This window comes from Myripristis murdjan, chromosome 11, assembly GCF_902150065.1.
Source record: "Myripristis murdjan chromosome 11, fMyrMur1.1, whole genome shotgun sequence".
Lineage (NCBI taxonomy): Eukaryota > Metazoa > Chordata > Actinopteri > Holocentriformes > Holocentridae > Myripristis > Myripristis murdjan.
The window spans coordinates 29,194,301-29,209,601 of NC_043990.1; the positions used below are offsets into that span (position 1 = coordinate 29,194,301).

The 15,301-nt window shown below is 40.9% G+C and overlaps 1 protein-coding gene across 1 annotated transcript in view; it reads right to left on the bottom strand.

Moving 5' to 3' along the window:
- thsd7aa (thrombospondin, type I, domain containing 7Aa) overlaps positions 1-15,301 on the bottom strand; it is a 152,707-nt gene that overhangs the window by 76,365 nt on the left and 61,041 nt on the right. The window contains exons 2-4 of the mRNA XM_030063749.1: positions 9,691-10,325; positions 9,224-9,429; positions 979-1,227 (exon numbers count right to left, since the gene is read on the bottom strand). Coding sequence (XP_029919609.1) covers positions 979-1,227; positions 9,224-9,429; positions 9,691-10,325 — 1,090 coding nt within the window. The remainder of the gene's footprint in view (positions 1-978; positions 1,228-9,223; positions 9,430-9,690; positions 10,326-15,301) is intronic.

Consider the following 15,301-nt stretch of genomic DNA (forward strand, 5'->3'; position numbering starts at 1 on the left):
GGGTTTAAACTAGCTGGCATCTGGGTGTGAAAATGCCCCCTCAGTGGTGAGGTTGTTGACATTTCATGCTGAAAGAGCCCCTGTCTCAAGTCCCACTAAAAGCTGCTTTAAAATCACAGAGAATTAACCACAGAAAGCTCTGAAGAGCTCAATGTACTAAAAAGGGTAAAAAACTAGCAGAAAAAAACTCTTACACCTTCTCTACATCAGGGGACTTTCATACTACACTGTCCACCAAAGGAAAAAAAATCATTCAGTCGTGTGTTTAGAATGTTTATCTGTGCAGCAGCATGGCATGCTGGCAGCACTAAGGGTTAACACTGTCTGCAGCAGCAGACTCAGGAGTACGACACACTGCTTCATTGTTTGCAGTAGGATTCAGTTTATATGTCAGGTGTTTTAATGCCTGACTGCTGGTTTTGTCTTGAACTCTCTGCTGCTATAGGGACTGTTTTGTGCTGATTTTCAACATCTTTAAATTTGATTGTAATGGTGAAGTTGGACAGTGGCCCTTGAGGCCTCTAGCATCCTTGTCACATGGAAAAAAACACACACACACACACGTATGTATGTTTATATAATATCTATAGTAGTTAGATTGCAGATAGTATGTGTGTGTGCCAGTTGTGTGCCAGATGTATATAATTTTAGGAAATTATTGGCTGTGATGACATTCTTTGTTTATGTAAAATATATTATATTAAATTATAATAATGTCTGCCAATGAATGTTGTGATAATTTATTGATGTTATGTTAATGATTATGCTATCTTAATTCTTTGTGCTCTTGTCCTTTTTGCATGAGCAACATCATGCAATGACATGTTTGACACAATTCTGTCACTTTTGGCTTATATTCTGATAGATTTTTAAGAGCAGTTACTGTACATTTAGTCAAGACATTTTTCAGCAGATTAACAGCTTTTCCATTTGAGTAGGACACTCTGGTTCCTCTTTCCATCCATGTTCAACACTTACACAATACAGGGTGGCACTCCGTCTCCCTGGGGGCTGCAGGGCTCCCTCTCCTCCAGCTCAGGACAGTCTGCCCCACCGCCGATGGGGAACTGGCTCACCTGCCGGGTGCGGGTCCGCTCACCCTTGGGCCCGTTCAGGTCGTAGCACTCCTTGGAGCAGGAGGACCACTCAGCCCACTCGGTCACGTCACAGTCTTTGGTCATGACACAGGCCTGGTAGGTCACCGGCAAACTCTCCTGAGAGCAAAGACTGTAGAAGACCAAAAAAAAAAAAACACAAGATGAAATTTAAACAATGTCTGTTGCAACATAAAATAGAAATAGGATACAGGAAAGAAAAATACGGACACTAAGAATAGAAAAAGTCGTGAAAAGTGTTTAAAATAACACTTCCAGCATGATAAGAACATATTATGTACAAATATATAAATTTACATATAGCCCATGAATATGGGCAAAACCATGTGCAAAACAACAGAACAGAGCACTTTATGTTCGACAAGAATATATACACAAACTGAAATATAATATATCATTTTGTCATTTATACATCAACATATACATATGTATATTTCCTTCCAAACCGAGGTCAGGAGCTTGTGGTGGAGTTATGGAGTTTTTTGGAGAAAAGTGTTTTTTTGTTTGCTTGTTTGTTTGTTTTCCCAGACCATTATGTTGTCACAGTGAAGTTGACCCTTGACCTTTTGGATATAAAATGACAACACTTCATCATTTTATCCTATTTTTGTGAAACTTTTGTGAAACTTTCTCATAATTCTTGAGTTATGGCCAAAAACATGTTTTGTGAGAGCACAGTGACCTTGACCTTTGACCTCTGACCAACAAAACTGAATCACTTCATCCTTGAGTCCAAGTGGACATTTGCGTCAAATTTGACGAATATGAGTTTGCCTCCAGGTGTTTCTGAGATATCATGCTCACGAGAATGGGATGAAGGGACAGATGAAAAATAGAATGCCTCCAGCCGCAGCATGAAAATCAATGGATGACAAAAAAAAATAAAATAAAATAAAAAAAATGCCCAGAAAACACAGGACACCATGGAAAACTGCCGCTACATTCACAAAGTGGTTGTTTAAGAAGCTAATATGCGCACGTGGTGCTGGGATTACACTGATTGTGCAAAAGAAAGCCTGGTCAAACAGTGCTGCTCTACCGACAGCTCGTCCTCGCCTGAGTCAGCCGCTGTGATAAAGCCAGTTTAAAAGTTGTTCATTACAAATCCAAACAATTTGTTCTCCTTGTTTTCACCGAGCCGCTTCATAGCCGCGGTGGCTGCGTCTGATGATTGGATTGCTGCATGGAACAGATTGGTTTAAAGACTCGTGCTTCCTCTCCCTGGTGGGTGCTTTGTTAGAGGGCGGTGGGCCATTTGGGATAATGACACACTGCCTCTCCTCCTCTCATCTCTCCGTGTCTCAGCATCGCAGTTTGACGTTTTCCCTCAGCCTCCACAAGCTACCAGGAGTTTTCTGAAGCTTCACACGCATAAACCCTGCTTGCTCTTTTACGTTTTTCCTCTCTTTCTTTTTTTTTTTTAGCACATTTCTCCCACAGCTGTTGAAGCTCTCCCTCTAAACCCTGCAGCAGTACAACAACTGCTTCTTGTTAGCCGCCCCAAAACATATGATTACAGAATTATGAGGCAGATAACAATTTATACACTGATTGCATGTTGACCCAATTTGCGATCAGGATTTCCCTCAAAAGCATTTGTATGTCCTGATATCTTTTATTATTTAAAATTATTATTAACACTAGAAACACTGAGTAAAAGTCAAGTGGCTGCAGGTTTTAACTTTTAAGATCACTCAAAATGTGCCACCCTTACCTGCTTTCTATATAAACCAACACTCATTTTTTAATCACTCAAGGGAAATAGTCTCTCTAATTTTATTTACCCTTTTGGGTTGCAATATTTTTCACAATTAGAGTATTATCACTTTTTCAACAAGCAGCATTTCTGCAACATTTTTAACTTGGAAGTATCTGATTTTCTCTGACATTCCTTCATTAAAAGGATCCTTGACCCATTTTGGGAAAATAAAATGATATTATTTCACTTTCACATGGTACTGTATACATAACATATACTAGGGATGGCTCGATACCACTTTTTCACATCCGATATCGATACCGATACTGCAGCCTTGAGGATTGGCCGATACCAGTCCGATACCGATCCGATTCTTTTTGTCACTCTAAAACTTGTTAATAATACGTGGATGTAATTTGCTTGATACTGACATCTAAAAACATCACATTCACTGTACAACAACTATTCTGGTCAACTGAAGTCATGTGTAACACTAAATAAAAGTGCAACTTGGTGCAAATTTTGCATTTGAGTTAGTTTTATCAACTCGGAGTACTTTCACCTGGAGTTAAGCACGTGCACAACAGCTATAAGACGAGTCACCATGGCAACGGGGAAGTGTCGGGCTGCGTTTTTCACCCCAATTGAATTGGAAATCTTAATGCATTCATACAGCGAGTTTGAACTTTTTTTTTTTTAAGTGCAACACCGCTGCAGCGGCAAAGGAGAGGGAGATGGCGTGGGAGAACACTGCTGCTCGGGTCAAAGCATAAGTTTAAATGTAGTCCGTTGCAATCAATAATATTACAGGGGAAAACTGCTTGAATGGTAGCCTATTAATTTATTTCATTTAGGTTCCGAGGAACAGTAACGCTTAAAAAGATAATTGTCTGGAAATGCTAAAACATCTATGCGCGGTCTTATAACTATCTCCTGACGAATATTTAATTCTCTGCGCAGTAACACTGCACCTTCATCCACGGGATCATTGTCAAAAGGACATGCCATGTTCGTGAAAAAAAGTCGCCATCTAACTACTAATGGACTTCTAATAAAGGCCTACTGACTGTTTTTTTTTTTTAATCATTTTTTTAAAAAAAATAACAGACGGCAGAACTAATACGCCACGCCAAAACTCGCCTGCTGACTGAATGAATGAGGAAGTTAAATACTGTGTGTGGCTGAAAGAGGGCGGACACAGACAGAAACTCGGCTAGAGTTACCCCTCTTTCTCTGGTTTGAGTTACCTCCCTTTGTGAAACGGAAAACTCAGAGTTTCCCTCATTTCAGGGTTAACAGACTCAGAGTTTTCACTAAGCCTGCTTTGGGAAACGGACCCAAGATTTGCTGCACCAAAACAAAAACGGTTCGCCTTTCTTTGCACTCGCCTGTAAAAAGTCTCCGCACTGCTTTCCATGATGCTTCTTCAGATGCTTTATTAAGTCCGTTGTGTTAAAATGTCCGGTTTTGCTATCACCCCTTGAGACACTCATGCAGGCTTCTGCTCACGTGACGAAAACATAGGCACATGGCAACCATGGCGACAGCTCGTCTGTGTTACGGCATGTCGCGCAAAGTGAAGTTGAGGATATATGAGATAGCTTGGGCTTATGGATCGGATTGGACGGGTTCTAATAAAAAAATCTGATACCCGATCCAGATACCGATCCAGTGGATTGGATCGGACCATCCCTAACATATACATATCATAGGACACATAGAACTTAAAGAACAGTGACTTCTCATGCAGCTCACACATGCTACAGCATGGCTTAAAGGGATAGTCCACCTATTTTTGAAAAAATGGGTGAACTTTTAAGAATATTAGCCGGGGGGAAGTCCACCTGAGTGGCAGGAGGCTAACAGTTAGCATGTGGAGCATCCAGCCAGTATCCAGCACTCAGTAACAATGAGAGGAAGATAGAGCCACTACTGTCATACAGAACAGCTGGGAAGGAGGTGAAATAATATCAAATCTTTTCAAAATGGGTGAACTATCTCTTTAAAACCATATGATGAGCATAAGTCAGAGTCCAGTCCAAAAGATGCTGATTTCTTGGTAATTTATTATATCACAAAAGTTAAAGTCACACAATGTTTAGGATGGCCAACCTTAAATTGTTTTGTAACATCAATGCTGCACACAAGTCGCAGCAGGTGACCCATTTAGACCCCTGCTGGTCAGAGCTGAAGCTGCTAATTACCCGCGACTGTTGCAGGACTACAATGTGGGTTAACCCGTTCACTGAGCTCATGTCCTGGATGGTAGTGGGATTTTAGGTCAGTGTGTAAAAGGTAAAAGTGTGTCCTTTCACCTTTATATACCTCATAAAGCTCCAGGCAGTAGAGGATATAATTCCTTCTAATTGTAAAACAGGACAACACATGAACCACTTGGGGATAATTAGCACTTCTGGCCCTTACACGAAACAAGACATTCCCATATTTATGGCTCAAACTGTAAATAAACTTGATCCTGGGTGATGGCCAACATTAATGCGGTCATCACTATGAGCTAAGCTGCTTGGAGGTTTCAACCATCTGTGCATTTACTGACTAGTTAAAAAAATATGTGTGGATGTTTCCTTTGCTTATGGGAAAATGTTCAAAAGTACATTTACACATATATTTTTTCACCCTTAATCCTGGTGTATATCACGCAAATATATTATTCCGCTTGAACGTTGGCATATGACGAGTATTTGGTTGAGGTTTTAATGATTTATGAATTCTGACGTTCTCCCAGCCTTTAAAAGCAAATGTATCATAAGAGCCTTGATTTTTCTCAGGGTGTAATGGATGCTGCTCAGTGGCCTCTATTAGAGCCAGCCAAGCACTGTGAGACAGAATGAGGGCATTCATCTCCTAACAAAGAACACTCCTTTCAGACACCACATGGACATTGGCCCAGTTCAATAAAACATGTATAGAAACCACACACCGCTGGATGTATCTCACAGTGAGGCTTGAGCAGCTCTACTCTGCTTTATTGATTCTGCACCAGCTACAAACTCCAAGAATGAGTAACAGAATCATATGGGACTTTTGCTAATCAAAACAGACAGCAAATTTCTCCCCGACCTTTGGTATTATTGCTGATGCTTGCATTGTGGCATGACTGAATCTTTTATGGATGTCAGCGACACGTCTATTACACATTATGTTATGAGAATTAAAGGAGCACTGATGCGCTACACCAATTAAACTCAACCGCCAACTCGACAGCAACGCCCGCAATGATTTCACCTAATCTCTATTAGTGTCTTACTGTAACCCTGTTGAAACCAGCGTGTAAGAAGCAGGAATTCTCCGAGTTTGATTAGGTTTAGATTGCAAATTACAGCGGTGAGGTGATAGTTGGAGGACGCCAACATGGGGCATAACTGAGCGCTTACAGGGAGTCATTACCCCTGAGAGGCACACCGAGTTATCTGCTCTGACACCTCAAGTCATGGAGTGCCATTAACAATACATTCAGCGAGCATACTGCGCTGTGACAGTGCAAAAACAAACACAAGCTTACATTGTAAAATATATGTCAGCAAATTCATTTATGCAGTCTCGTTCATGGGCAATAATATGAAACAGAATGCAACCTGTTGGAAATTTAAATATTTGTATGCTCAATACTAAAAAAAATACTGACAAGAAGGGATGTGTTCAGTTAAAGTAATAATCCATGACAATTTAATATTAATAAATGTCCGTTTCGCTGTCTATTTGCTGTTCTAAACACTGTGTCTCTGCCAGCTCCAGGGGAAAAGATCCTCTGCTGCACAGGAAGTGATGTGTTTTATATTATTTGGATTAAATCACAGAATTTGAACGGAGTAGAGTGTTCATGGAAGTAGGGAATAAACGTTAATAGTGATCACCAACTGGAAATTAGCCTGCAACAACGGCCATGGTTCTTTGCAATGGCAGCAATTAAAAAAAAATAAATAAATAAAAAAAGCAGTGACTGCCACCATAGCTGAACAGACAAAGAAACTTAAATTACCATCCTGGTGGTTTTCCATGTTTGGCGTAGTATCTCCAAAGTGTATATAGTTCACATTTCTGCTAGTCTTTTCCCAAACAATTCTATTCATTCCACTATGATATGAAAATGAACTCTCAGAGCCTTCAGACTTTCTTTACTCCAGTATTCCATCACTGTAATAAAGTCCTCCACATTAGTTTTCCTAAAAGTAGCAGCACTGTTGGGTTTTGATGACTTGAAATTGGGTGGAGTGAAATGTTTCCTCCACCAGAAAATAGTCCTCATGGAAACATCTGCTTTACGCTGCAAATTTTAGTTTTGTGGTTTATAAATGTTGACAACTTTGTTAGCCACAGAAGCAGAACATTATAAGACTGTTGTTTCAACCCCAAATTGAAATCTAAAAATCAAGGGATTTTGATTAAATGCCGTGAAAGCTTTAGTATCCCCATGTGATTTGCAAAATGGTTTGTTGCAGTGTAAAATGTGGGTAAATTGTGGTATCAAGGTCAAATATGAAAGTTGCTGATATGGTCCTTTAATAGAAAACCACAGTATACTTCAAAGTTTGTGTTCATAATATATAAATCAGCTGGAATGCATACACAACTAAAAAAATAAGTTGTAGGACAAAACAAGAACTGTCAGGAGCCTAGTGTCTGTCAAACAAAACTGTCAAACATATTATTGTACAGGTATTGTTTCTGTAGTGATGGGATATGCTCTTAATGCTTGCTTTTTTCAAAGTTTGGAAGGCCTGCAGCTAAAAAGAAGTCATGGGACTAAGCAAAGCTTGAACAGAATATCATGAATATCATGCCATCTGCTTTTGAGTCCTTAGTGGTTCATTTTCACCCCTGTTCTGGTTAAAATGGGAGTCTTCTGGTAACAGCCTGAGGGTGTGATCAAGTTTTAAACTGAACAGCCCCACGAGGCTTATATGACAGTGCTGACTTATGAAGAAACACTACAACAGAGAATGAAATGCAAATTCTGAAATGCTACTTTTCTCTAATACAAAGCTGCTATTCCCTGAACCTGAGTCAATTCCTTTAGGTAACACTTTAAGGCACTACATGGCATCTTAAGTGCTTCATAAATACATTGTGAGTGAATTACTGTAATCAAGACATTGATATAAGATACACAGTGGGCAAAACATTTTGGGGCTAAATATTTTATGGGACAATGATATGATTCAATTCTAAGGTATGTCATTTTCTAATGTTTGCCTGAGAAAAAGCCAACAGTGTTTCTACTAGGCTTCTAATCTTATAAGGCAACACAGTACACTTCAGATTACTAATTCAAATGACTAACCCTAGCCCTTAATTTCTTCCCCCTCGCATACTTGCAAGAGTCATCACAAAATGGTGTAAGATGGCAGGACTCATATGTCATGCGTTCAGGCCCCTATCCCTGGTGAATTCATGTATATATTTGATAATGAATTATTAAACAGGGCCTCAAAGTAGAGCAGCAGTGGAGTACAGTTGTGGGTTGCAAGATTGAAGAAAAAGTACTTGCAAACACTGAAAGGGTTTTTGGAAGTTAAGGAGGCATCAATACTTCAGCATTTAACAGTAAACAAGTCAAATATTAAAGGGATACTTCACCCATTTTCGAAAAACTTGATATTATCCCCCCTCCCCTAGCTGTACTGTAGCATAGTAGTTGCTCTATCTTCCTCTCATTGTTACTGAGTGCTGGATACTGGCTGCATGCTTCAAATGCTAACTGTTAGCCTCCTGCCATTGAGGTGGACTTCCCCCCAGCTAACATTCTGAAAATAACTGCCTTTTTTAAAGCTGTTCTAAAAAGAGAGAACTCATATCTGATTTCTTCTCCACTGCACATTAGAAACACATTGTGGGCACTGAGTTTATTATGCGAGAGGGAGAGCACAGAAACTCCTCAGGTATTTCTTAAAGCGTTGGCTTAGTCTCAGCACATGTCAAAAAGTCATGCAGTAGGATGCTGGGATATCACGGCAAACAGAGATAGCAGCCTAGTCAGAGGCAGAGTGGAGAGGAGAGCTACTCTCCTTTTCTGTCTATCTCTTCCTCTGGCTCTTCTGCTCTTGCTCTCAATTTGTCATTCTCTCACTGTCAAATCAAAACTGACTCAGCAGCAGATAAATAGCCTACTGTATGCTGTAATGAGGACATACACACATGCACATACACACACACACATATTTGTATTCCTACACTTTCATTGACTACATTCAGCAGCCAGAATGACCTCATTTTAAGATCTAAAACTGAAACTGGTTCTCATGAGGATAGAGGTGCAAGAAAATACACACACACACACACACACACACACACACACACACTGGGAAGAAACAACTGCACAACAGCACTGGTATAGAAGATGAGAAAGCAGTAAGATCTAAATAAGGAAACCTGCTTCAGTAATTCCTACCTGAGAGCTTCGGCATTCCCACTTTTATGAACACAGGTCACCTCTCTGGTCTGGTAGCCGACCTGCATGTCCCAGAACTTTCCACCTTGGCGGTTCTGGCGGTTCCTGTTTCTCTTCTTCTTTATTAGTTCCCTGGTCTCTGGATCTTTCACTTTCCCTCTTTCCCTCAATCTCTCCCTGACCTTCTCCCTGATTTTCTCCCTCTTCTCCTTGTTTTTAACCTTTTTCTGTCGTCTGGGCCTGTCCGCCTGTCTGGATGGCCTGTCTGGTTTTCTGTTTGGCCTGTCCAATTTTCTGTTTGCTCTGGGCGGCTTATCACCCTCTCTGGACAGTTTATCTCCTTCTCTGGACGCTTTGTCACCACCTCTGGATGGTTTGTCACCTTCTTTGGATGGCTTATCACCCTCTCTGGATGGTTTGTCACTTTCTCTGGCGGGTCTGTCACCCTCTCTGGGCGGTCTGTCAGCTTGTCTGGCTTGGCGCGGCAAGGGGACAGAACAGGGTCCCCACGACCCTACCCTGAGGCTGTAGAGGCTTTCCTCGCCTTCACAAGGCCCAGGTTGGCATGTCTGAAACTCGGTCAGATTTGGACAGGCTGCACCACCAAACAGTGGTGGAGCCAGAACAAAGCGGATCCGGTTCTGCAGTCCCGTCCCGCAGCTTTTAGAACAGGAAGTCCACGGGCTGAACTCGGACACCACACAGTCCCGGGGACAGGGGATAAGACAGGCCTGCTCTAGGCGTGGTTTAGGCTCAAAGTACTCGCAGATGGCATCCTCTGCAGGCTCGCCATTTACTTTCTGGACGCAGCCCACCTCGCGGGTCTGGATACCCTCTTCCCCTCGGGTGCACACGGCCGGGCGCTGCACCCCGGCACTGCGCATCGACACCGGGACACACTGGTTCCAGGCACCCAGCTGCCAGTCGTACAGATCCTTGTGCCAGTCGCACACTCTGAAGCAGCTCTGCTGGTTGTCCGGCCGCTCAGCCTGGTCACAGTTGGTGTGCAGAGTGGTCCAACCCTCAGAGTGGGCACACCATACTGCTCTGCTCTGGCTACCCCCGGGACCGCACTCACTGCCCATACACCGACCCCACGGACCTGCAAAGACAAAGAAACACAACAGATGGGTCAAGGCAATGTAAAAATACTGCTGTTGGCATAAAATATAAATTAACCCTGAAAAACATGAGCAAATTCAGTTTCTTAGACAGGACATTTGAATTGTGCATTCTTCAATAAACACAGACGGCTGGAAAACAATATTATTGAATGCAAAAAATTATGTTGGTTAAGTTTGTCCCATGACAAACAGCAAAATGCTATCAAAACAGCATCAAAATGCTATAAAAAATCCATTTAAAAAGCTCATGCGCATCATGCTGTATAATTCAAGTGTCTAGTATCAGGTCATATGCTCAGTATTTCCCAAACATGTATTTTCACTCAAATCTTGCTGCAAACACCACTCCATCCAAGCTGCTCATCTAGTGAAATGCATACATCCTTTTTTCCATTAGCTCAGAGATCCAATTAACTTTTACCATGAAGGCTTATGACTAAAACTGTGTTTGTCGTAGGCTGAAAGCAGCACACAATGAGTATTTGATAAATATATATATAGATATTATGAGTGAAGTATCCCTGTAAAGCCATGCATTGAGCTCCCGGTTGCTCTGGAAGAGCTGTTCAGCAGTCAGCAGTGGAAGACTGTTGTTGCACATGAATTGTACCAATGTAAAGCTACTGGAAGAACCAGTGGTATTCAGCCGGCTTTTCCTCGATAAATAAAGCTTAAAATGAATATAATGAAAACATATTTAACTGCCTATCTGCTGAGTTATGTGTAAGATTTAGCATCATGGTTGATATTCAAAGTCTTGAGTACTTCTGAGGACAATGCAAATGCCTTTACCCATTACATGTCAACAGCCTAAGTGCCTCAGAGAGCAATAATAATGTCCAAACACATACACACTTGCCATTAAATCACTCTCTTTCAATATTCTAATGGCACGTCCATGGATTTACGAGAATGCAATTATCTAGGTCTAGGTAGACATCATCTCTGAGCATAAAACCTTTGTTAGGAACCAGATGAAGAGTCTGTTTCCAACATCACTCAGACATAAATGGGGTTTATTGGAGCATGACCAGAGATCTTGATAAGCATTAATGTCAGCTAGGGATTTCTGGGTAGATAAGGGACAAAGCATCTATTTTTAACCTGTATCATCGATAGGGCTGGAAATCCCTGGGTAACTGGTGGTATGATATGATATCACAATATTTTACCAATGATGATGTTGGTAATGTGGTTAATGTTGGTAATGGTTGGTTGGTTATGATACATTACAATGTATGTTAGTGAAGAAGAAAAATAACCTGGAAAAGGGCTAAATAATTTTTCAATAAGCAGGAATCAAGTGTGTTTTTAATTGTTTTAATTTGCACAGCTGCAACATGAATATTCCAGTTAAAACACCTAAAGGCAGGAACAAATATGCCCCATAGGAACTGAAACGTGCATCTGTGTAAATTCAGTTGAAAACTCAAATATCCATACAAATTTATCAATAACATATTACAACAGGAAGTATCATGATATATTACACTACTGATTTATTTTCACACCCCTAATCTTTAATAATCAAAGGAGTGATCGTGAATTGTGCAGCATTTATTGTATGCCAATACCAGTAAACAAACAACTATATATGTCAAACATCTGATCAACTTTGTGATTCTATTATCTTTTCTGGTGCCAGTTAAGTTTGATGTTATCTGACATCACAGATGGAGGACAAACCCCAAATCATATGTCGAAACATTTATTGTGGGTTGGAAAATGCGATCTCCAGCCTGAGAATTTGCAATAACAGTACAAAGAAAAGTGCTGCCCTGTTTTAGCCTTGGACTGCCTGTTCAGATGGCTTCACTCGCTTATAGTACAACCCCTGGCCTGCCTGTCTATGTGAGGGAAACCCTAGTTGATCTCAGGAATCTTAATCACAGAGCAGAAGTGGGTCAGGCCTTCCCATCAGGATGCAGGCCTCCCAGTGAAAAACACCACAGGCTCTGGGCCCTCCAGGGCTTACCATCAGCTGCAAAATAGGAAGAAGACCCAGGCAGTTAATGTAGGGGTTAGTTCACGGGTATTTACAGGCCAATACTGATATTATTATGAATCTTTCCACATTCCATTGTGATATTCTGTTCTGGGTCAGGATGCGGGTCTACATTTCTTGGAAGAGCAAAAACACAGCCTCTTAAGGTACCTACAATGGTATTTAAAAGACTGATACCAAAAAATATTCACATAACACAGAACACTTGCAGTTAAAATATCTAAGGCGGGGAAGAAACATGCCTCACAGAAACTCAAATGTGCCATCTGTGCAAATTAAGCTGAAAATTAAAATACTAAGATACTAAGCACAAGTGTATCAATAATGTATCACAAAAGGAAGTATCGTATACTGAATTCTCTATTAATTATTCCACCTCTAGTATGTGGCATACTAGCTACATATTATTCATTTCTTTAGCCAAATTAAAGGAAACGTGACACCATTAAAAATGAGGATACCTCCTCAATAGTCTTTCAAGATAAAATAAGTGTTGAATGTTTTTTTTTTTTTTTTTTTTTTTTTTTTATGACATTATTTCTCTTCGACTGCTAGGTGTTATGTAGAACAGTAGTGTTGCTATCTTCCTCTCATCATTACTGGAGGAGAAGAGGATACTGCTGCATACTGGCTGGATGCTCCAAATGCTAACTGTTAGCCTCCTGCCACTGAGGTGAACTTCCCCCAAGCTAACATTCTTAAAAATAACTGCCTTAACCCTCTCAGTATCTAGCAGGCAGTAACAATGAGAGGAGAATAGGACCAATATTGTAACAGTTAGTGGAGAAGTGAAAAAAATTAAAACAGGTGAACTACCCCTTTAAGACAGTGTGATGCATGTTTCACAGACCAGCACCCCTGAAACTAGTCCTCTCATGTTCAACTGTAATTATTTCTCGCTTTGCACATCTAATGAAAGAAAAACAAATCAAATTTAAAAAGTAACACATTATTGACAGACTTCTATTTTCACAGTACATCCAATATCATCCTAGTTTGAAAGACTGAAGACCAAATTTCAAAACAGATGCCAAAGTGACACTTTTTGTGGCTGACTGGTGGGATTTCTATGTACTTTCAGATCAGACTATGGATTGTGTTTTGCAGTCACGCACATGAAGCAGCTGGGAGAGGACAGGGTGGTAGAGTGAGGTTTTCTTTTCAAATTTTGAACTGATTTCCAAATCTTGCCTCCTGGGGCTTTAACAGAAAACAGTTGGCTTCTATGGGAAATGTCCCTCATCTGACCTACACAGTTACTTCCAAACTCAAATGAAACATCATTTGCTAGACTGATTCAGTCATTTAGAATGGAAGTGTGTCTTTGATCTTCAGCACAGCCGTGCAGTTTTTGCCTACACCAACTGACGGGACTGTGAGCAATTTGTTGTGGTCAGTGTATGAAGGAAGAGGCTGCATTAAACAGTGCTTTACGGTTTCACTCAATAAAGCTGATATACGGCAATGAAAATGTCAACGGAAGAAGCAGCAGGCGGAATTAGCCTACAGCTGCAGGCAGAGGGCCCCGATCAATACAAATCAATAGAGGTAGCAAGAAACTGCCTCAGACAGAAGAGACAGCCGCAGTCACGGATCTGGTGTCTCTCATCGGCTGCCATTATCCTCTTTGGCTGAAAATGAGGGAAAACACCACAGGAAGAATGGGATTTGAGGCAAACCACCCATTTAATGTAGCCCACCGTGTAGGCATATACAGTGACAGCGGTGAGGATGGAGAGGTCAGTAATGAAAACCACCCCTCTAAACAACAGTAAATTGATTTTGTAATTTAGGAAAGAGACAAAAGGCTGCGTGCTGCAAGGGTAAGTAGCCATCTGGGTTGGGGGGTTTTTACCCATTTCCAGCACTGAATCCTCTAAAGTGGCCGGTGTGTTTATAGCCATAAAATATTAGCTCCCCTCGGCGGTGGTGCAAGCCACTCTCGCTGCTCTCTGCAGGTGCTCACCATAATTTATGAACATGTCTGTGAATGACATGGTTATCTCCAGGCCCGCGGTGAGCGGAGATGGCTCAAGGAGGGTGGTTTTACTCACACTGGCCTACATCACCCATCCACCCACTGAGCAGAGCCAGGAGGCATGGTGGGCACTGTGCCAACAAGGCTGAATCTCCAGGAGGGATGTGACACATCTAATCACACCCTGCCTCCATCTTTATAGTGCAGCCCCCCCGTGCCACAACAATGACTATTAAGGAAAGAGAAAGCAGTGATGATGAGTTCCTTTACTGATCTGATAAAGGAGAGTCCCAATTTTCCTCTCATTAACCATTTGAAATGGTTATGGAGTTTTTGTCACAGATGGCATGGGGTAATTTTATGTTAATCCATATATTTCAATGTGTCAATAAATTTGTTAAGCAAGTTATCTGACAGAACTCATCCTCTGCTACATGTTATCTAGCGTGTAAATCAGATTAAGACCATGATGACTTGCTGTCAGTAGACTTCTTCCCAGCAGTCATTTTAACATGAAATAGCATTGTAAGCACAAGCATTCTTAATGATATTAACTAAGTAATTGATATTTATTAATTAATTAAATTCAGTCTACCACACCGTTCCCAGTGAGCCAACATGCACAGTTGCTTTGTCTGTAGACCGAAATGGAACAGAACTGAAATACTTTCATTATTGTCATTAGTTAAGGTATTTCAGATATTACTATATCAGTTCAATAAAAGAATATTCAGCATGACAAACAAGTTAACCAAATGAAGCTATACTTAGTGTGTTCAAAAGATTGCTTTTCTTGCATGCTCTCCCTCTATTTTTAGAGGTAGGGGATTTTCCCACACTGTCAACTTCTTATTTTGACCCAAGGCTGTCTTTTCCTCTTTTCCTCTGCTATTTATATTTAACCAATCAGATCTCTCTGAGTGCTCTTACAACCAATCATCACACGTCTGCAGAATTTAAAAATGTATCTG